The sequence below is a fragment of the Paralichthys olivaceus genome, chromosome 2 (assembly GCF_024713975.1).
Source record: "Paralichthys olivaceus isolate ysfri-2021 chromosome 2, ASM2471397v2, whole genome shotgun sequence".
NCBI classification, from domain to species: domain Eukaryota; kingdom Metazoa; phylum Chordata; class Actinopteri; order Pleuronectiformes; family Paralichthyidae; genus Paralichthys; species Paralichthys olivaceus.
In genome coordinates this window covers 26,104,221-26,128,325 of record NC_091094.1, presented here as the reverse complement: position 1 = coordinate 26,128,325, position 24,105 = coordinate 26,104,221, and the positions used below count along the sequence as shown (strand labels likewise).

The 24,105-nt window shown below is 41.1% G+C and overlaps 1 protein-coding gene across 1 annotated transcript in view; it reads left to right on the top strand.

Annotated features, from left to right (window-relative positions):
• The window catches only part of iqsec1b (IQ motif and Sec7 domain ArfGEF 1b), a 192,399-nt gene that overhangs the window by 96,664 nt on the left and 71,630 nt on the right, over positions 1-24,105 (top strand). Inside the window, exon 4 of the mRNA XM_069513451.1 lies at positions 9,544-9,597. Coding sequence (XP_069369552.1) covers positions 9,544-9,597 — 54 coding nt within the window. The remainder of the gene's footprint in view (positions 1-9,543; positions 9,598-24,105) is intronic.

The following is a 24,105-nucleotide window of genomic DNA, read 5'->3' as shown; positions in this document are numbered from 1 at the left end:
AATGACTTATTCACATGTGCCTTTGGCCTAATATGAACCATGATGAGATTAGCAGTGTGTCGCCACTGTCCTTTTGTTCTGAATGTGGGACAAACCTCAGTGAGTGAAAACACACTGCCCTCTGTTGGTCCTTTTACTGGCTTCACACTGTGACCACACACACACAATCGCACACACACACATACACACACACACACACACACACACACACACACACACACACACATCCTTACAATCCATTCATACTATGATTAAACTAATGTAGTCATTCACTGAAAAGACATCAGTGACAACACAGGGTCACACCTCTGAAATAAATAATCTTAAAACTAGAGACAAATGTTTTCTTGCCTTGTCGCTTGCCTTTGTTGAAAACACACTCGCTGCAGTAACATGTTGTAATCTTGTTCTGATTGGGCGATCTGACAAATGAAGCATGTGCAGCTATGTGATTGTGCACAGCCCCAGATGGCAGCTAGAGGAAGCAGGCACAAAACTTAATTTTCTGAACCTCACCTGCCAGAATTTGTAGGAATTTGTGACTGGTGGCGGATACATAATTACTTTATGTGTTTGTTTTTTTTATGTGGTCTCACTAAAAATGAAGACAATGAGCTGAGACTCACTGTAAAGCTCTGTTAGCTCATGTGAGATACAGATTCAGGTGCTAGATTCATCACTAAATCAGAAGAAGTCGCTGTCTCACTTTTTCACTGCAAGATGTTTTTTTTTAGATATTTGCATCTGATGTTTGAAGCATCATTAACCCCCCCCCCCCCCCAACTCGCTCGCGTTGAATCCAGCGGGGATCCCCTGCTGTGTTCTCACATCAGACACTCCTAACTTTCTGTGGACTTTTCCAAAAGAGGCAAGGTGGAGAAAGTCTCCATAAACTGCGGAGGCTCTCGCTCTGACATTCATGTTCACCCATGCAAATACAACGAAGTTCAGTGCATGTCTGAAAGCAGCTTATGATTGATGCTTGTCGTGCTGTCATTTCATATATTTCTAATATAAAACTACTGATTGTAGACATGTTAATCGTTTGATCGTTTCCTGTTAACCATGTTTTCGATATCATTCTATCCAGCTGTCAAACACAGCAAGAAACCAACTGGAGTTTTTGGAAATAACCAAGTGAAATGCAATCATATTTAAACAGAATCAGTAGTTTCAATCAGTAGTTGCATAGATGTATCTACAGTACTAGTCACAATTACCGGGACCCCTTTAAAAGCATACTTCAGTTTTCTCCAAATGCTTTACAGTCAAATTCAGGTCAGGACTCACTGCAGACTGGTTTAAAACAGCTCATCTTTTCCTATTCAACCATTTTTTTTGTTGTGGTTCATTGTCCTGCTGAAAGACCTAAGACCTTCACCTCCACCCTAGTTTTGTGACAATGGGTAGCACACTTTGCTGTGAAATGCCTTGGTAATCTTCTGCTGCCGTCATCCCTCTGATACATTCAAGGCCTGCAGCGCCAGAGGCAACACAGCAGTCCCACAGCATGATGGAGCCTCCACTGTGTTTTACTGTAGGGTGTTCTTCTCCTTATGGGTTTCATTAAACAAACTTCTTGGTTTCTCTGGTTTCATCTGTTTGAAGAACATTATCCCAAGAAGTCTTTTTTGGCTTTTTCTTTCAATATTTGTGTCCTCATTGGTCTTCATCTATGAAGCCCTGTTTGGTGAAGTGTGCAGTGTTTAGTTTCGTGTGTGGTACAGGCTGAAACCACAACTCCACATTGCTCCAGGTCAGCCTGAAGCTGTTACGATGTCGTGTTTTTTTTTCCAAAATCCCACTTCACCGACTTTACTTTACATTGGCTTCTTCTTCAGTAGTTGTACGGCTGTGAAACTTCTTGATAACGTTCCAAAACTGTTGAAACAGGGATTTAAGTTTGGCGATTATGTTGATTTGATAATAGCTTTTCTGATTTCCTGATGATCTCAGACAGTTTTGTTGTCTTTGACGTTGTGAATGCGCTGCTGCTTTATGTGCATTTCAAATTATTGTTCACTTAAATTTATTTCTGATGTGTTCTCAATTATGTAGCCTACTTGAAATTCAGCGGTGTCTATAATTGTGATTAAACCTGTACTGCTCAGGGGAACATACAGTCGTGCATATAAACATAACGCACATTATAAATATTTAGTGCGAGGTAAAACATTAGCTGAAAGATGGTAAAAAGCTTAGTGGAGTATAGATACAGTTTTTCTCATAATTCTCAGTGTATTCATTGATATGAGTTACATCTCTTATACCACACAGTGTCATTTGATCCACTGTTAACCCTCATGCAGTGCCTATTCTAAACCTGCCTGTTTGTAATGGGCTGTTTGCTTGACCTGTGTTAATACTAGTTGCAGCTTTCTTTCTGAAGCTGTAAAAATGACCTGCAGTAATGCAGCTGCAGCAATTAAAACCCTGCTGCACAAAGAAATTCTCACCTGTTTATTAAAATATTTGTGAAGCTCTACTTACTACGCAGAATCAGTTGTTCTTATTTTCCATTTTGGGGGTCTTTTTTCGAGAATGACAACGTCACTTGTGTTGATGTCCCAGCCGCTGCTACAGAGCTCTGGTCGCCTGCAAGGTTTTTAATATCCAACACATTGCATGTTCAAATCCCACCAAATTCAACACTGTTTGTGTCCCTTTGGACCTCAACAATACACATGCCGAGTGTGAAGCTGATAAGATTAACAGTTCCCAAGATATGTGAGCCACATACAGGCAGAAGACAGAGACTTCTGGGAGTACCAATAGATAAAGGAAATATTAATATACACAACTACAGGACTTTTTATTTAGTTGATGAGGTGTGGAGTGCTTTACATGTTCATCGAGTGATTAGACCTGTCCCTGACTGTTTGCTTTTAGGTCAGTTAAACACATGTCCTACATGCTGTCTCTGTTCCTCTTCTCACTGGGTGCTGCTTATGTTCTATTCATCACGATGCCACACATGGACACATGACACAAGAAGAGGAAGTAAGAAAAACATTTGTCAAGCAATTACATATGAAAAAGTAACCCATTGACCTACTGGCCTGTTCAGGTTTGTCAGCAGAACTATATACAGATGCACGGTGCATGTGTCATCAGCCCTGGCTAGAGGAGTATTGTTGCATTTCTGAGGCAGGACAGCCGGAGGAGGGAGACAGTGACCATAGAGACAGGAATAGGTCTTTGACGATTTTCCTTTTAATCACTTACATCCACAGTCACACACACACACACGATAACACTGCTGCACATTCACTCGTGTCCTTCCTGCTGCAGAAATGTAGAAGTGATTAGCAAACCAAGGACCCAATATGCAGAATGGCTTTCATCACACAGAACTCACTCTCAATAAATTGACACATCATGTGTCTCACTGAACAATCCCATGATGATTGAATTTCTACTTCACAACCTCTTCCCCATTCTCCTTCTCCATTTTCCCAGAATGCAAGCAGGGCAGTGATGTGTTTGCGTGTTGTTTTTTATGAGCCACTGGCTTTATTCTCTGATGATGAATGCACAGTGGGCGGCTGTGGCTGAGGGGTAGAGCGGTCGTCCTCCAACCAGAAGGTTGGCGGTCCGGTCCCAGTCTTCGCCATCTGAATGCTGAAGTATCCTCGAGCAAGATGCTGAACCTCGAATTCCCCCTCATAGAAAAAGAAGTGCTGCTAATAGATGCACTGTATGAATGTGTGTGTGAATGGCAAACTGTAAAGTGCTTTGAGTGGTCATCAAGACTAGAAAAGCTCTATAGAAATACAAACCATTAACCAAAAAACTTGCTCTACCTAGAGAAACTATACACCCCCTGCCACTCTAAACTCTTCACCACTTCCCGTACTAATAGGTTTTAGATTTAAAATGCATCTTTAACATTTACACCTTACATCCACACCACCAGATTCAAACTCCTAAAATTGAGAACTTTTGAAATGTTGTTTGTGTTGTAGGGGTGCATTTTAGTCTGGACTGGCAAAAAGAGAGACTTTAGAGAACACTCACTCATATTTGCCTTTTGAGTTGGTATTATCAGTCATAACCTGCAGCGAAAGCAGAGTGTTGCTATTACATTAACTGCTTTAAGAGCTCCAGATAATTCACTGAAATCATTTGGGGGAACTGTATGTGAGAATTCAAATGTCAAAGTCAGTTACTGCCGACCTTCTCTGAGTATCTCGAACCAGCCCCTGTGACAAAAACTCAAGATAATATCCGAGTGAGTCCAAGTGAAAATACAGCAAGAGATCATCCGGATTCACTGCTAACGACTGAGCTCTCTTCTAAAGCACAATTCATGCTGCTGCAATTACACTGCCCCCAGCGTTTTGGCGGTATAATTGCAGCACGACACACAGACACCTACTCACAACTTTGAATTCTTGGCCCTGTGCATAGGCTACATGTGTTCCCACAACGTATAGCTTTGACGCAGAAGCATGAATTGGGCTTAACAGTCGACAGATGCAAAATAAATGTAAAGAATACAAATATCTCAGGATGAAAAAGAGGAGCCATGTAGAAGACACAGACGAAGATGCAAGTTTATAAATACAATGAGATTTGAGATAATTGGTGATAAATGCCGACAGCAGTGTTAATATGCTGTTAACAAAAACATGTGAATTTATATCTATGCCCCGCCTCTTCCTGCTGCGCCATCTGTCAGCTGAACACTAAGAATCTTGTGTAGTGAACGCGCCTGAATGTGAAAGACAAACTCCAGAAAATGTCTGGACCCCATTGTGTGGATATTTGTCCATGTCTGTAAACAACACAGATGGTCCAAGAAACAATTTCACCATTGTCCTTTCTAATGTGTTGTATTTTCTACAACTAAGAAATCAACTGCAGAGTTGACAATGTTCTTCATGTCCACACTGGCACACACATAGCACATAGAATGGTCACGTGTTGTGCATATTTTGGTACATTTTTAATGTTCTACCATGGACATATATATACATATAGGTGGACTGCTGCCGTGATTCAATATCCCAGTGCAGTCTGTGAAAGCCAGCGTATATCCTTAGAAATCTCCTGACTGAATTTGCTGTCCATTGATGTTTTCTGTGAAGGCTGCCAATGCCTGTGTTTTGACTAGGTCCATCTGATCTTGTTAGTTATTACCGAGGCCTCACGTCTAGCATGGCTCATAGGACCTCATGCTAGTTGGTCTTTACTGTGAGTTTTTACCAGATCAATTATGTCAGCCTCAAGCTGCCCTCTGTCTGTGGCAGACAGCCTTTGGTGCTCAGTGCACAGGACCAAGTCCCTTAATCCAGCCAGGTTCCCCGGAGACCAGTTTCTAATGATGAGTCAGACCAGAGATGTGGCTGTCAGCGTCAATCCAGTCTGAATGCCTCTAAAGATGCATGTTGTTTGTACTGTAGAAGCAAGAGGATGGCCCCTTGGGGGTTTTACTCATTCCCTGCTGTCTAGGGAGGGGTTTAACAAATCAAATCTACACCACAAAGTGAGCACATGCAGCGACCGATCCAGCAGTATTCGTCAAACTGACAAACTCCCCCCTCCCTGTACATTTTCTCTCTGGCTGTGAACAGACTAAAAACATCTCCCATATGGATTACTCACATTCTCTAAGACTAGACAGAGAACCAAAGGGGAGGCATTGTTGGACCTGCAGCCATGATGGTGATCTCTACGGTCTGTAGTAGACTGCTGCCAAATGTCACTGAGAAGAGGGTAAAGAGAGGATCTTTGCTTTCAGTCATCACTATTATCATGACAATTTCTGCATAATGTGTGTTCCTGTGACGAAGGTTCAGCAAAGTGAGGCAGCATGTGATACACGCAGAGCGTATTCAGCAGTCACGTTATCTACTGAGTGATGGTGCAGCTTCATTTTGATGTTGAGCAATCAGCCCGGCCCCTGCCTATTTCCAACCTTTTTTTGAATCACACAATAGATTGATTGGCTCCACCCTCCCTTTCCTCTCCCTGATTATGGCATAAATCTGCCTGAAGGTTACAAAACAGTCTTGATGGAAGCATTAGCTGAAAAGCCATTGGTGCATCTTTGATGAAACCAGCATTTGCTTTCTCTGCAGGATGGAAATGTTTAAGCGGAGAAAGAAAAGAGCAACTTACTGCAAACTAAGACAGCACTAGACCCTGCTTTCCTGATGAGCTGAGGTGTCACTCTGAATTGCGCCTCCTCGGTAGTCCTGTTGTTACAGGTGACAAGTTGCCACCCGCTGCTTACCCCTGAGACAGGTCCATTAACAGATCCTGAGGCACTTTTACTACTTAATATGAGGCTGATGGCTTGTGTGTTGCTGTTCAAGCTGACATTGCCTTACTTTGTAGGCATTTGATTGAATTTGGTACCTGAACAACTCCTAAATAAAACAGCTGCTATTTGCAATCCCCAGCAGCTTAATCTCAGACTTGGCTGCTTTTCCTGCAAACACCACTGATATTGTTCTTTGGTGGGAAGCTGGTGAGGGGGTCATGCCCAAGTCAGTGCCCCGGCAACCCCGATGGTTGGCTGGCACCTACATAAGTGGTTCCCAGGTTATGATCTTCTAAGGCGTCTCTAAATAAAAGGATAAGAAAAAAACAATACTATAGCTATGTCCCAAATCTCTTCTTGTTGTCCATCATTTCATTCACATGTCCATATTCTGCATGAGTGTGTAAATGTATCCACTATATAGACACTTGGAATGTAACAATGGAGCGAAAAAGCAATCACCTTATGTTAATTATTTTTTGGAATATGCCTGTTAGAGTTTCTTGTAACAATGATAGGACATTACTACCACATAGATTTTGTCTACATTTATTGTTCAGGTTCTTTAAGTAAATATTGTTCAAATTTTAAAACCAAGGCACACACATTATGTAGTATTTAACATTTTATAAAATGCAAGGCAAGGCATTTTTAATGAAGCACCTTTCACACACAAAAATAGATTCAAGGTTCTGTACAGGGATATTCAAAAATTACAAATTAAAAGAAAAAAATCAAAATATGAAAGCTTAGTTAAAAACCAATTTCATGCAAGATTAAAGATTAACGAGAAATAAATAAATAAAAATACTTCTGCATCAAAGTGGAAAGGGAAAAATAATACAAATAAAATAGATATGTGTAGAATAATAAAATGTAAATGAAATCAAACACCATTTTGGTATGACCTTGCAAAATAGCTTAGTTAAAAACACGTTCAACCTGGTTTTCAAAATGCCAATGGATGGAGCATTCCTATCATCATCCGTTGGTTCCAGTGCTGTGCTGCATAATGACTAAAAGCTGCTTCTCCATGTTTGGACCTGGACTCTACCTTGGTTACCACTAGCAGACCACTCCCCAGTGATCTCAAGGGTCTCGCTGGCTTGTAATGGACTTATCTGCTCAGTTAACAGGTTTAAAAATGAGCAGTAAAACTTTCAGTCGTGTGGCTAACTGGCAGCAGGTGTAGAGATTTAAGTACAGAGGTGATGAGGGCAGTCTTTTTTAAATTTGGTTAAAACTCTAGTAGCTTAATTTTGAATGGGTTTTAAGTGTATGATTTACATTTTTCTTTTGTCCCGATAAAAGTCCATTGCAGGAGTTGATTGCACTGGAAATAGCAGCATGAATCGGTTTTCCAAGTCTTGTTTTGTCATGAGGTCCCTGACTTTGTGCTGATTTTGTGATTCCTCTAATGTGAGTGTTTAAAGTTAGGTCAGTAATGTGAACATTTCATTACAGTCACTCTACATGTGCCAGTGAGGACACAAAATAATAATAAGCTGTCTGAATATCTCAATATACTTCTCACAAATGAGTCGTCAGACAGCGAGCCACTGCCGCGTCCATTGTTTTCAGTGTGAGCATGGCAGCAGATGCGGCGCCCTGGCTTGCTGGCAGTAGCAAAGAAAGGGAAGGGCGGCTGCGGTGTTCATTTTCAATCTGCTGTCACAGTGTAACCATAGCAACCACACTGAAGGAGCTGAGTTATCCGGATGAAAGGCATCTTCACCATAAGAGTGACAGTTTTAAAGTATCAGCTGTGGTTATCTGCTCTGAGACAACAAACAATGTATATCCGCCATCATGTTGGAGCAGCAACGATTATAGGCACTATAATGTCAGCATGCTAACAAGTTTGCAATGACAATGCAAACCTGCTGATGTTTTGCTGGTAGGATGTTTTAAACCTTTAATTTAGATTGTTATTATGACTCATTTGCACCAAACACAAAGTCCAGCTGAGGCTGATGGCCATGTCAGTTTTGCAGGTTTTTGATCATAAGTCAAAAGTGAAAGTTTGGTGAAAATTTATCCTGAAGGGAAATTGATGCCAGTGTACCAAATAATCAATACGCAATGGCCACGATTATTACTAGAAAACAAAAATGATCTCCTGATGAAAAAATCAGCAGATTATGAATATCTGTAAAAAAAAAAAAGAACAAATAATGGCAAGTGATCCAGTGTTTTTTTTGTTATTATATTAGTCTGTAGCAAAGCGATAAAATGAGCATCCAATTACTATCGCCATGAAAGTGACTGCATCAATGAAAACTCACCTTTCCCAGTCCAACTGTACATAAAGCAGTGGACTGTAGTATAGAACAGTGAGCACTACATAATTAAAATTCTATTGGTGTGTTTGTTAGAATAGTTTGTTCAGTTGTATGAAATGTGATTAAGGCATGCACCTGCCCAGTCATTTGTACAGTGGTCCATTAGCTGTGGAGGATTCATCCGCTCTGGATGAGAGGCCATGAAAGGATTTGATTCCCTGACGCCTCTCCCTCTGTGGACCTGCCCTCAGCAAAGCCAGTGGTTTCCATAGAGACCAGACAGCCAATCCCTTCTCCCCAACTCAGTACAGTAGTAGGCTACAGTGAGCTTTTGCATAGTATGTTGTCCCTTTACAGCAAGATAATCCTTGCTTGGTCAACACACACACACACACACACACACACACACACACACAGATCAGATATAAAGGCAAAGAGCATTTGTAAATTAAAAATGTATGTTTAATATATGTACAGGCATAGAACTTAATAGCATGCAATAGGATTATATACATATCAAACATTTATTTAGTTTAGCCATTACTCTTCCATTAAAGCTTCACATAATAGACACATATTGGAATTTGTATTTAGATTCAGAAAATGGAAAATATACATAAATGAGTCTTTTCCGTCCCTGTTGCTGTATAACAAAGTCGAGCCCCCAGGCGCTAATAGATATCGACCATACAAATAGGCTTAAGACTGAATGGATATACAGTACTACTCTATGTACATGAATATAGATTAAGTAGGTTAAATGCAGTAGAGAGTGTGTGCTTTTCCTTCTGCTAACGAGTTGTGTAGCACCAGTTATATCATGAGACTGCTGTGTGTGAGCCATCATACTGTGACCAAGCTTGAATGAGCAGCACGCTAAGTCAGGGTGTGTGTGTGTGTGTGTGTGTGTGTGTGTTTGATGGGTGACTGAGGGAGCTTTAACTGCGTGCCAGTCAGTGTGTGCCTCAGCTTTTTGCTCTCCTGCTCCCCCAGACAAGACTCAGAGGTCCCCAGCTCCGCCATGACTCACAGACGCCACCATCGCTCGTGAGTACTTGTGTAAATGTTGCATGCTGGGGGATTTTTGGGGGATGAGGTGTAGTCGAAGAAATCGGAGAATCCGAATTTACTTGAAAATGTGTTTTTGTTGCAGTTGACATAGAATGTGGGTTATTTTTATTGGCGAGCCATAATCAAGTGTTGATGTATATTACTTTTATTTTCTTATTGCCTGTCTGTCTATAGGGGAAAATGCTTTTGAAAACCTTGATCATAGTAAATAAGTAGCAAAAAAGTGTAGCGTGTGTACAGCTCTTTGCATGTGTTCCTGTGTGTGTCTGCCTGTCGTCAGCCCAAACAACCACAAATACAACCATAGGCTACAAAAGCATTGCACACTTTGTGGTTGGACTGTATTTGCGTAGCACTGATGATGTCACACCAGCAGAGCTATTTATAGAAAGGGGTCTCAAGAAGGCTGGCTTTTTATTCTCGCCCCTTCCTGGAGTGTTATTATTATTCAAAGCCTTTCACCAGCACGTCCTCTTCTCTCAGCCTGTTTAATCTCCCTACATGGTCAATTTGGATCCTCAGTTGTGGCGCCTCACAGTAGCGGTGACGCTCGTTGCATACACAGCCACTTTGTGATTGTTTTCCTCTAAACTCACAGGCACATAATTACATTTTTGGAGGCTATAATCACAGGATAAAGATAGAAAGAAACAAGCCCAATCTATGTATTTGTATGATTTTACAGAGAATTCAAATACTGAGAGTTTGCTGCAGTACAATAATGAATTAATGACCACTTCTTCACTGTCTATGCTAATATTTATAAAGGTGAAGTATCCAAGCAATAATGACAGAATTGATACTTCATATACTAGAGATTTCATAATGTGGTGTCATGCATCAGGCTTATGTAATATGTTGCAAATCATTTAATGTGACTGCTCAGTAAAATGGGAAAAAATCAGTCCCAGCAGTACCAGGTAGCAGGAATCTGTGAGGGGGAAATGCCTGCTGACCTCTTGTTAATCTGAATCCTCATCCGTCTGCAAAGCTTATCCTATCGTCCCAGGATGTTCGTTAGGCTCTTTATCTCATCTGACATCCGGGGAGTCACATAGAACTCATATTTTCTGCCTCACTAAGGCAGGACTGCATAAGAAAAAAGGCGCCTCCATCTGTTCCACCCAAGGCTCGGCCGCACTACGCAGGGTTTTCATCATATTTTCAAGCAGCCCCTCCCCTCTCTCTGTCAGGGCACAGCCGCAAAGCCGTGGCTTGTTCAGAGCCGCGGATCGACAGCGACGCCGTCATGTGATCTGCCCAAGATCAAGGTCGCTGGTGGGTCTGTTGCTCTGAAGCTGATGGCTCTTTTGTAACTATTGCTGACATCATCATGTCATGAAGATAAGTGAATACATGGTTTTCAGCCACCCAGCTCCTTTAAACCTCACTTCAGAACCAGCGGTGGTTCCAGCCTCCGGTTTGAGACACTTTCTCCTGCAGTCTTAGAAGTTTAGGAGCATTATGGGAGCTCTGTGTGGCTGTAATCAGCTTCTCATCCATTTTTCACTTCCTCTGCAGAGCGATCCAGAGCTAATCCAATCTGTAGTGAGACAAGGAAGTGTTGAAATGATTAGGCCTCGTAGCATCAGATGATCTCAGTGTCTGATGTCTGTCAGTGTCTATGGTGACGTTCAGTTTGTTGATCTAAATTCTTGGTGAGCAACAGATTCTTAGGGTGTGAGCTGTGGGATTGTATGTTTTACATTTTGTCATTTTTGAGACTCACTCTGCACCAACATTGGAAAATGAAATTATAACCATACTGGCGTTTAGTAAAAGTTATGTGTCATGCACATGCAGACCAAAATGTCTCAATGTGAAATTCCAGTTAAAGTTCAAATGTTTTCTGAAGGAAAGACAAGACAACAAAGAAGGGGAGAAAACACATACAAATCAAAACATTTAGATTAGACCCAGAAAGATGTTATGTTTTATGAGCAAAGCTGCTGGTGAGTGTGAAATTTAATATTTTAAAATGTTCACAGTGTTTGATTCCAATATTATTTTCCCTCTGAAAAGCACTGGAAGAAAGTTAGAAAATACTACTTCAAGTTATTTTTTTCAAAATAACACATTTTTACTCTTTCAAATTTGGAGCTGAATTTGTCAAAGGTATCTTTATTTATTTATTATTCACTATATACTTTTAACACTTTACTGTACAGACATTGTTTTTCTGAACTTGTTTTGATGCTATTGTGATCCAGGCACAGAGGAGCATGATCATTCATTTCAAGTTTCTGGCCACATAACCAACATGCCAATCCTGCCAACAGAAAAATATCAGACTCTTTAGCTGACAGACTGTTGTTGTCTGCCTCAGCTGGTAAAAGAACTCTGTGGTGGTCTGTCACTGTGACTGACTGTTTTCAAAGTACACATAGTCGATCTATTGTTAATATAAATATCTATTTGTTATATTGTTTAGTGTTTTGGTATGTGCACAGTTTAATGGTTTGTGGTAGGGTTGAGCCGACAGTCGTCATGATGTTGACCCAAGCACTGTGACAGCCCCCTCCAACCTGTTGTGTTCAGAACGTAAGTATAATATGATGTGGCAGTAGACCATGCCACGGGGCTGTCACCACAGCAGCCAGAGACGAATCATTCAGGTTTTAACATCATTGTATTAAGTCAAACAAAAACTCTCCAACATACAACTTAAAGTGTCCAGCTCTCTCAGGTGGATGTCTAGCTTTGCAGCTCAGTTGTCTCCCCGTGCCTCTGTGTCCCAGAGTCTCTGTCCGTGTGTCTTCCACGAGGCAGCTCAGCCGCTGCCTTTTCAACCTGAGGATCAATCAGCTAACAGCTCTCACCTGCGCTCCCAGCCGCCTCACCTCCACATATGATAAACCCTTTTTTTACTAATTTAGTGACAGCGACCCTCAGCACATGCAAAACAAAAAAGCTGCAGTTTCCTACACTGCATTAGTGCTGACGATTTTATCGTTTGAGTTCAGCAAAGCTGTTGTTCCCTCCTCGTGTCTACATCGATCCTGATGGTTCACTGTTTCACTTCAGACCGCCTCTATCTTTAGACTCAATCAGAGCCAAGCAGTGTTCCAACAAAGCCATGAAGTAATTAATGTGTAAGGACTCTACAGAGAAGTGCTTAACAATTAGACTCAAATAACTGTTAATTATGTAGAAACCATGCTGTCAGACAGTGAATGTTGGGGATGAGTTTGACATCTCTCATGAATCTTAATTTCTGTTAACTGTGCATATACATGTGTTTAATGAGGCCACATATATCGCTCTTCATGACAGCAACATCAAGTACAGCAGCTGGAGCTGTGCTGCTGTGTTCAGATTGATTGGACTTCGTGGTGAACTTCTTTGTCAGCATGTTTCCATAGGGAACGCTACAGGACCTTTAGATGTCACACATTGTTCCCCACCTGCTGTCATCACGAAGGTAAATCTATTCATAGATGTCTGCCTAATTGTCTATAATAAATTGGTCCCTGAAATATTTAAGGAGCCGTCCCGGTTAAAGTTTGATGCCTCTGCTTCTTGAAAGATGACCGTGGTGGTGTTGAACAGCCTTTGTGCTTTACTTTAAATCACGGATGGCCGAAGCTTTTATCTATCAAGAGCCGTTTTAATTTTTATAACATCCTTTAAGGGCCATACTAAATTATTGTTCACATATATCACACTATCGCTCCAGACTAACCTTTTTACATTGGGTGCACTAACTTTTTTTCACCTCAAGTTTTTCACTGCACCCAAAATGTTTCACTGCCTCTTTTAGCACTGCAATAAACCACTTATTAAACATTTTCCTGACAGTTCCCATATACATTAATCATTTCTTAACTCGGGCTGGTATCGCCACTGATTTACCAAATCGATTTGTTCACAAGATCCTGAAGCAGTGGTGCTAATAATTCATCATTGGTGGTGTTGGAAACCCTGTATTCACACTTTTTGTTGCCACTTCTCTAATTCAACAAACCGCCTTGTTTATGTTAGTGAGCTCTCCTCTCTCATCTCTGCTTCAATGTCTGTTGTTCTGTGTGTGTGAGTGTAAACTCCACCTTGGTCCCTGACTCAGATGAGCTGAGAGACAGACCATCTACATTTTAGCCGCACAGGTGTGACCAAGGAATTTCTAGTCATGCCTCACAGACTTTTGGTGGTATGTGTTTTTGGGTTTTTTGTATTTATGAATTGCCTTGCAGGCTGGATCAAACAATCGTGCCCCCCCCCCTGCTTTAAACTGTCAAAGATATGACTCAATCATGAACTTTGCTTTTAATCTTAAACTCTGATTTTAGTCAGGTTTTAATGCTCAAACATCAGGGCAAAGGGCCGTCACCCTGTGTGTGAGCCTCCATACACATTACTGCGTTTTAGTTTGAAAGTTCCTGGGCTGCATTTTAATCTGGACAGGCAGAAATGGATATCACAGCAGCTTGCTGATTGGATCCCCTTGACCACCAGCGTAGAACACAAAGTGGATAATCAATTTCAAGCACTGATGTGCAGTTAAATGTGTTTTACAATGATACATCTGTGTGTGTAGGAGATGAGCTATGTTTCAAGCGTCAACATCTGTGACTATTATGCAACCAACAACCAAATGCCTCCTGTTTTCTCTGGCACATGCATGCCCAGTGTATGTGAGTGTTCACGTGATATGCATCTTTAGTATGGACGGGGATAAAAACCAATACAGAGCCAAAACACTCATGACGACACAGATCGTTTTAGTTTGAAAAAGGTCTGTGTATCCAGCATGCAGCAGTGTTGCTGTTGGCCGAGGTGATGTAAGAGCTCTGCAGCTGTTTTTAGCAGGCAGTAGTAATTACAGCTGGTTATTGTCAGACGGTAAGACTCGAGACGCTCCAGCTAATTAAGAGTAACCTCATACAAGTGTTGTCATCATGCGTGAAGAAGCCATAAATAGATCAGGCTTTTTATTCGCTCTCCCGCCACCACTGTTTGTGTTAAATTGATCCAATTGTAAAGTCTGTTTCATGGCAGCAATGCAGAGCACAGCCGAGAGTGTCAGAGATCAAAGAGGCCTCGCTTTGCCTTAAATGTGCATGGAGGCAAACACACGCTGTACCTGTACACACACATCTGCAGTGATCCAGTCCCTGTTGCATAATGGGTAATGTGATGGGCTTTGCTGTTCATGGCAGTTTGCTGTCATACACCAGGCTGTCTGGTCAAATGACATTTGACATCAATTAGTAGCATAACTCAAACAGCAGTCCCTGACGCTACATATGCTAGATATATATATACATGCTAATTTATACATAGTGCTGTGACAATACCTGTATGAACCAATTAGTCAAGTAACTGAAATGAATCAATAATTCTTGAAATTGATTTCAATTTAAGTCATTAGTCAGAAAGAACAAATTTCCACTCGTTAAATATATGATTTCACCTCCTTTCTCGACATTACATTACTGAATATCCTCGAGTTTGTGGATTGTTATTTGAAGACGTCACCTCAGCAACGGTGACGGCAGATAAATATGACTATGAGGGGTCGGTGTGTTTAGAATTTGATCCAAGTCACGGTGCCATAAAAGCTGGATCAGACCCTCCCACCAACATGATGTGCTTCAGCGAGCAGCAGAGTGTGTTTATGCCTCAGTATTCGTGCAGAGATACGACACCCAGTGCAGTTAGATTAACAGTGTTATCAGTCTGTATCACATATGTGCGTGTGTGTCCAAGTGAGTTCAGTCTGCAGTCTCATCAGTGGTGTTCACTGAATGTGATGGTTGTGTCAGTTGTGATGTGACTCCATGTACTCCACTCACTGATCATCATCATTATTATTATGGTATAAAAAAAAACGGGCACACATGAATAATGTACGAGTAAACATATTTTAATTGTTTAAAGTGAATGTTCTTAATTCAGATATATTAGGCTGTATAAGATATAATCATAGATAATGTGTGAGAAGAGATGTTTTGGCAGATTTGCTTCAAAAAGTAATTCAAATTAATTAATATTAAGTAATTTTCATATGCTAATCATGTACTGGTTTCTTACTGGGCATCTGTGGAGATAATGAAGCTGTAATACTAGGGGTCAACAGGGGCCCCACAGTGAATGTTTTGCTCGAGTGTTTCTTAAGCTGAGTGCACACTACGCAACGTCCAAAGTGGTTGGAAAGCTGCACAGTTCACACTCCACTGTTTGCTGTGGTGTCGACTCTTGTAGTCGTTGTGAGTTCACACTTCATGAATGACTGGCGACAGGGGGTCACACACTCCTATCACCGGTAGAACTAGAAACTACCTTTAGACACCGAAACACATGCAAGAGGAGATACGGTGAATCGGACTGATCCTCCCGCTCTTCAGTGTTAATTGGTGAGCAGGATGACACATCAGGCTGGAGGAGATGAAACGCTTCAGTGGACATGACAGCTGTAGAGAATACAGAGGGCCAGATCTTTTTGTCCGAACCATACTCGAGCCTAAAGGAAACCAACCTAGCCTGACCCGAAAGGTATTCTGTCCGAACCCGACCCGAGCCCGAGGCAGTTAATGTGAGCTGCAGTTTGTACTACTCTGCCACTCACACACATGGCTATTGCTTAATTTCCCTGATAACAGATGTTCAGCGTTACCACTACATGGACCTTCACCACCCTCCCCCTGTCCTGGGCTGTGTTTGGCTTGAGTTGGCTCTAGGTGTGGGGGGCTCATGACTAGATTTCCAGCAGGTTAGGTAAACTGATCCGAGTCTGCGATGAGTGGGGGACCAGTCGGCGAGCCTCTCTAATCATGTTTTACCAGAGTTCCACGACTGCAGATTGTGCCAATTGGGAGCTTTTGCCGGACACTTGCAAAACTCACCGACAACTGACTAATGTGGCTGTATAATAATCATGTGATAATGTGAACAGGCAGATTTTGGTTGATATTTAGCAGAAAGTTCCGAATGAGCTGCAGAGCCATCAAGCAGAGGAAGAACTGTCTGCCAAATATCAACCAAAATCATTATTTTAGTCCGTGATGCTGCTTTCAGGTGTTGGTGGAGAAATGGAGATGTTTGGGGCGTCCAAGTTGGCTGATCTCTGAAGCTGCAGCTGTGCTGTGATCTCAAAAAGTCCACTGATGTGAACATGGTTGCTGTGTGGGTTTGAGTGCTGCTTTGCATCCTAGTTCAATCTAACCTCAGACCTGGGTCATAAATCTTTTGTCCTTCAGTGGTGATACAGTGGGTGGATATAAACATTACATATCCTGATTTCTGAAACAGTAGATGCATTGGAGAATAGCAAAAATAACAGAAAAGATGTGAGATGGTGCCAGTGTTTACAGAGCATGATATATTGCTCTGCCTTCTGAGCAAGCGGGACGTCTTGGAGATTAAAAATGATTTAGTTCCTTATCAATCTTAGGAATTTTGCAGAAATAAATTTTATTTGTCAGCATAAAAAACGTGAATCACATATTTTGCCACAGGATCTTGGGTCCTATCGTATCCTCACATCCGAGTATGAGGAGGGACACAGAAAAAGTGGTGTCTTGCTCCCTCTCAATAGCTGTAGGGCAGTTTTTTGTCGGCCAGATGTAAAAACTTGCTCTGCATACAAAAATGACAGAAAATAAGAAATCTGTCTGGAGAGTGGGAGCTCGTGTAGTTGACCTGCCCAGACTCAGATAAGGAACATTCTGTTTCTCCTGAATACAGTTTCCTACCAGGAACATTTAACCCTGAAAACCCAACCACGTGCTGCATTTAACAAACACAGAATCAGCATCACAGTGAGTATGAGTGGAGTTTACGAGCAGAAAGGACAGGTCTCATTCAGGGCTTTATAGATCATTGTGAATTATCGAGTCTTTGTCATTGGAAGAACATACGACTGAGTTTTTTAATATAGTCTAGTTTGTGTGTGAGATCCAGGTATCACTCACATTGTGGGGACCTAAATCTGTTGACACCAACACACATACCTGTTCATTTAGATGTTACAGAGAAATATATCTTTTAATTGAAGAAAAAATAATGTTTTCATAGTGAGTGGACCTTAGGTGCACTGCATGGCTGAAGAAATAACTGACTGTGATTTCTGCTCAACTCTTAGTCTCAACTGACCTATTTACCTCATAGTTTCTGTTGTGTGTGTTTATCAAAATGTGGTTGATGTTTTAAGTGTGTCAGTGTGAGTTTGTTCTCTTTACTCTGAGAGGGTTTTCACTTTATTTTACTGTTACTGCAGGAAATGGATGCGCTCAGTCAGGCCATCGCAGCCAAAAACACATCATGCACCCTCATAGTTCTGCACTATCTTCTGACCTCACTTGTGTGTGTGTGTGTGTGTGTGTGTATGGGATTGCACCCAGACACATGACTGATTAAACAAAAGTGTGATAGAGATAGATAGCAGCCCCGCTGTTCTTTTAACTAGCTTGTGTCTTCTGATTTACACCATTTCAAAGGAATCCGTGTTAGGAAAATATGCCTCTTCACAGCAGGGGTCCTACTGTGATAAACCAGGCCTAATTAATGATTTGCTAACCTCCTTCAGTCTGCATTCTTAGTCACAATGTGATATTATCTATTTGTTTTGAAGCCTGCCAGCTAAAAGGTTGCACTGGGTACAGTCAACACATGAGAGGTTGAACAGTGTGGCTCCACTGACATTTTGCCTCACCTTTCATCACGTCACTGGGATCGCCTGACGCACTTGGCACTGATAACTACTTCAAAGACAGGATCAGGCCATGGAGGCATCGGTTCGACCTGCCTGAGGCAACAAAAACACACAGATATATGCTGGGAGGCATACAGAACCTTTCACCCTCAACCGATACTGCATTTTATAATCTGATGTGCAGTATGTCAAGTTTACCAGCTATATATGTATATAAAATGTATAACTAAGTAGATTTACTCAAGTACAACTCTGAAATACACATATTACTGCTGCAATACAATATTACTCAACTGCATTTCACCTGCAAAAGTGTTTTCAGTATAATCTTACACCTACAGTTAGTCATTACACGTTTGATTATGGTTTTACGTTCAAACCTATTGTAAACTTATGGAAGACATGAAAGTTACCACGATAAACAATAGTAAGGCCCTCCATAGAGCACATACCTCCCTGTATATTCAGTCAAGCCCTGGAGAGATGGTGAAATATGATGTATCTCACAATGTCAGAAGAAGAAAAAGGATCCTCCCCCTGATCTGGGTTCACACCAAAATGGGTTGGGTGCTTTCCTGATCCATATTGTATCCTTCTGCTCAGGACGTTCCTTTTGGTTGTTTGTGTGTAATCTTGCTCACACACAAACAAATGAGCAGGCAGTTCATCAGCTGGGGGCTGACATTGTTGTTACCTGTTGATGATGTGTGATTTCAGCAGTGTGTGTACATTACTGGCTGTAAAAGAGTGGAACACATACTGAACAGCATGATGAGTCCCCAAGTGCTGTCGTAAAGGTTTAGGGTTAGTGTAACTAATGTGATGTGGACAAACGAGGAAAAACATCTTGGATCAACATTAGTTCTGTACATAGAAAAGCAACACAGTGAGGTTAACAGTGCGTCTCTTTGCAAAGCGGGGTTCTCAGCTGTCTGTCAGCTGAAACCATGGGAAACATCTAGCCTGGAGGCTTAGATGCTGTTTCCACTAATACGTCCTAAAGTGGTTTTATCATCGACTGAAAAAAGCAAAATCTTTAGTTCTAGTTGTTATATTTATTTCATTCAGTATTAATGAATTCAATAAAATACCTAACACAAGGCTGCACCATCAGGAGTGCAGAGCGACTACTTTTCACTGATGCATTTCACTGACAATATTTACATTTTAACCATCACTGAAGTGAATGATGTGAGAACTCTGTGTGTGTTGAATCAAATCCTTTAATAACTGCATTTATGGATGAAGTATGTTTCAAGACAAAGAGGGGTCCAAGCTAAATATTTCAGTGCAAGATGCTCCCGAAATGTGAATATGCAAATCATTGCCATGATTTGAGCTCTACTCCATTTGCCAATTGAGAATAACAAACATTTTATTTGATTGTGTTTTTCATTATGGTTTTCTCCCAAATCCTTCTAATGAGGCTGTTTCAGACATGAAAAGATGTCTCTGCATTAATTGCATCATCAGTTTGAGGATTCAAAATGACTAACACAGTCAGTGCCTGGTATTTAGCATCGAGCTCACACCTCATGTGTAGCATATTGACAAGTGTGACCACACCTCTGCCTCTGTGTTTATACCAGAGACTGTATGTTTACGCACCACTGTTGGTCTTTAGGGCAGTAATCCACTAGAGGGAGCACAGCTCTAAGGCTTTACTAATGTGCTCCTCAGAGCAGATTAATCCCGTCATGACTGGAGGCTGACGTGGTTCATGGAGATAAGCAGCGTCGGAGAGAAAGCTGTGAACACTGAGGATGACCTCAGACAGTCACACTAACAGTGTAACACTGTTTGACTGTGTTCCTGGTGCTGGTTAAAAGACCCAGGCTCTCAGGAGATGCAGTACAAAATAACACAAGCAGTATTTTATTTCTTGATTACTTCATGGTGTGTTTTGTGGTTTTATTTTATAATTTGCAGTGTAAAGAAATACCACAGACGGCATGGTGCCCTGTTTCTTTTCTTCTTTTCATCAACGCAAACCTGAGCCGGTTCTGAATAGAAAGGCACTCAGTAAAGTCAGACCTCTGCCAAGGGCCAACAGCCTCCTTACGAAACCACATTTAAAATCACTAGATCCAGATTTGTATTATATTATATATATTTAACACTTATAAATATCATTCCCCTAAATATGTACATTTTTCATTAAGAACCATGAATTATTCTATAATTATAGAAAATCTGTATTAAACTTTTAAAAAATGCCAATGTTGCAAAAAAGTGAAAAGAAATTCCTGGGCCCAAAACCTCAACCGGGTCTACACCAAAATTGAGTTCTTTCCTGACCCACACCACATCCTTCCACCAAGTTTCCTGGTAATCCATCTTGTAGTTTTTACGTCATCCTGCTAACTAACAGACAGACACAATGAAAACATAACCTGCTTGGCGTAAGTTAATATCATAATAGCATGGACTGCTTGTGAAAAAGAACTGAAAACATCTGAACAGCTATCAAAAGAGCATTGACTGAGTTTGGGCAAAAGTGACACAAAAACAAGTTAAAAGTTAAAGCTGACATTCATAGGCACAATATAATTTCATTTAAAGGGTGGTACGCGTGTGTGGATGATTCCAGTTTTATTTACTTTTATAGACCTTTAAGAATTACATCAGCTGAAAGCAAAATTCAGTTTTTCAATGAGGTATTTTTTTCTTTTAGTTCAGGTTGAATAGAAAGACTAAAAAACAAATGAAGAGAACCTAACTGATATGAAATGTATATTTTTCATTAATTCTGAAACTTGCTTTGTGATAACAGATTATTATGTATATACATTTCAACCCTGCTGAATTGTAAGAAAAAAAATGATATAATCCCAGGCAGCAGTTGTGGAGTAATTGTGTGCAATGAATCGATTAATCAGTTGACATGTGAATCTTTTATGTCAGACGTTAGGGAGGGGCTTAAACACTTTCTAGCTCCAGTGTTTCTAATGTGAAGATGTGCTTCTTTTCTCAGTTATTATTAACTCATTAACTGTAGAGTTTAGGACGATTGGGTGAACACAGCACTTTGGTGAGATGTACAGTTCTCACTCCAACTTTCTGACATTTAATGAATAATCCACGTAATACTTTATCATGAAAATGTTATGAATGAATGAATTATTTCAATTATAGATCAGTTGTTTATATATTTTGAAATGTACACATATTTTCCTGTTTTCTTAGTCATGGTCTTTCAACCCTCTCTGCTATTAATTTGTCATATACAACTAAACTGCTTCCACATGACACTTTCTGTGGAATTAACAAGTATTTACTAATGCCAGTAGGTGGGAGGGTTGGATGGTGAAAGGTGCCAAACTGTCACACCAGAGTCCTGAGTTCACACCCACAGTTCTGTCTGTAGTTGGGTTGAGGATTGGTTATGGTCGGCACTTTGAACACGTTTTCTCTGTCTGTTATATCTGTTTCTGAGTGTAATTAGAACCATACAAAGATTTTATTATGCTGCAGTTACAACAAGTCGATATTGTACTGCAACATAGTAGTACATTCTGAACATTACATTTAGTATCAAAATATTTGCAACTTGTAAAATACATAAATTGACAGCATGTCTTCATTATGTTGATAGTCAATCAATAGTTATATAGAAATATAATGTATAGGATATGGATATTAGTTCAATTAATATCTAGGTTTTGAACAGTTAGTCGAACACATCATGATATTTTAGAAGTTACTGTGGACGTTGGGACCTTGGCATTGTTTGCTTGTTGTTGTCATTGAACTCATCATAAGATTCATCTGTTAAGAATGAGCGGCTGTGGCTCGGGAGAGACAGAGCGGGTCGTCCACTAACCAGAAGGCCAAGTCTGATCACTGAATCCCCCATTACACATGCAGAAGTTCTGACCCAGATCCTGACCCCTAAATTATGATGACAGAGAGAGTGCTGCACATACATACACTGTTTGAATGTGTGAATGGCAAAACTGTACTTGTAAGAGCTTTGAGTGGTCATCAAGATTAGAAAAGTGCTACATAAATACAGACCATTTACAGAGCGTTTAACGAGTAATGAGAATAATCATCAGATGCTGAAGTTTGACACCTATAGTGCATGAAATGTGTAATGTGGTTACATCTACGTTGACTGTGTGGCAGGTTCCTTATCTAGTATGTGACACTTCTTCCTCAGCCCAGTGTCAGTCAGGGTAAATTGAGCTGTTAGGAGTTTCACCTCGAGGTTTGTAGTCAGCTTTTGTCTTCAGTCAGGAGAAGAGCTCAGTCCAGCGGGCAGAGCCTGAGCTGTAGGCGATGCTGAGGAAGATAGCCGTCAATCTATGTCTAATGGACGACACGTGAGGACATGAAGTACAGGACCTCCTCCTCTTCCCACTCATCACCCCTGCTCAGACCTCAGCTGGCGCCTTGTGGCCTCACAATAGCTGCAATTACATGGATGGTGGTCCCCCAGGTGGCAGCGGGCTCGTGGGAGCTGTTAGGGCCAGGCAGCGATGCCGCAGGCTCTTTATTGGTTTCCTGAGCTCGGACTGTAGAGGTGATGATAAGATCAACGCTGGCTGTTCATCATTCGCTGCCATCTCTGCACGGAGAGGGCCTGATTCTTATTGGGGAATTAACACAGCGTCCAGGCACAGCAGGTGAGCAGCGGACACACCCCCCGTATCTGACAGCGAGCAGTATATGATGCAGCAGAGCACGGCCTTTAATGAACTTTGACGAGAGCAGGTCAGGGTTGAGGTGGTGCCCTTAGATAATGGCACCAATATATCAGCCTCCTGTACAGCTTATAGCCCCAGATCCAGAGGAGACAAGGCAGCTGACTCTTATCTTGATCATATCATGCAAATTTCTGAGTCCCCCTGAAATCAGCAACAAACTGTGTTTACCAGATGCCAGCCTGAGACCCAAATCTGTAGAGAAAATGTAGGGCACATGGGAAACTGTAAAATTTCCATGAGGATAAACAAGATAATGGGATCTGTTCTGCCAATTGAAACAGCAGAACAGTGCGGCTGCTGGCAGACCTCTGTTGCCTCAGCTGGTTTTCTCGAGGAAACACAAACCACTGTACTGTGTTTTTCCAATAACCAGGTCCTGCTGCAGTGGGAAGGAAACATGTTCTATCAATACGACTATCATGTAAGTGCATGATGTGTGAGAAGAACGGCTATAGTCTTCTTCTTTATATCAGATTTGGAATGGCTAAAAGTTAGAAGCAGCTAAACTTTTATGGCTAAGGTAAATGTTTCTAACTTCCAGACTTTTTCTTGAATTGTGCTTCTCGGTAATTAACGTCTTCATACCTTTTTTTGGAGGGAATTGCCCTAAACTGCTCGTCAGCAGCATCCTAACAACCATTTCATTGGCCCAGCAGGGGTTTGAATAAAATGTTCCGCTCTTTTTTTGTTTCGTTTCTCTCTGGGCTTCATGTGGTTTTGTTTGACTGTCAGATTCTGAACTAGACACATATTTGTTGGGTTTTGGAGTTATGGCATTTTTTTTTTTTTATCAGAGAGAGTAGAGGAACAACCCTTACCATCATTTGAGTGATAATATCCTGTATATACTGCAATGCCACAGTAGTAACGGGCTGCCAATTTATGACTTCACTGATCATTTGCCAAGTTCTTTAACCTTCATTTCCCTTAAAGAGCAATCAGTTAATGAAACAAGTACTTTCATTAGAAACAACCTGAGGCTCTTAAGGTGTTTTAATGAGACTAACGTGGAATAACATCTATATGACAGATTTTGGTTCCATTTATGAATCCTTCTTTAACAGCAGTAAATGAGGTGTATGAAAGTAGCCTCTAGAGGAGTGACACTGACTGACATGGTTTGCA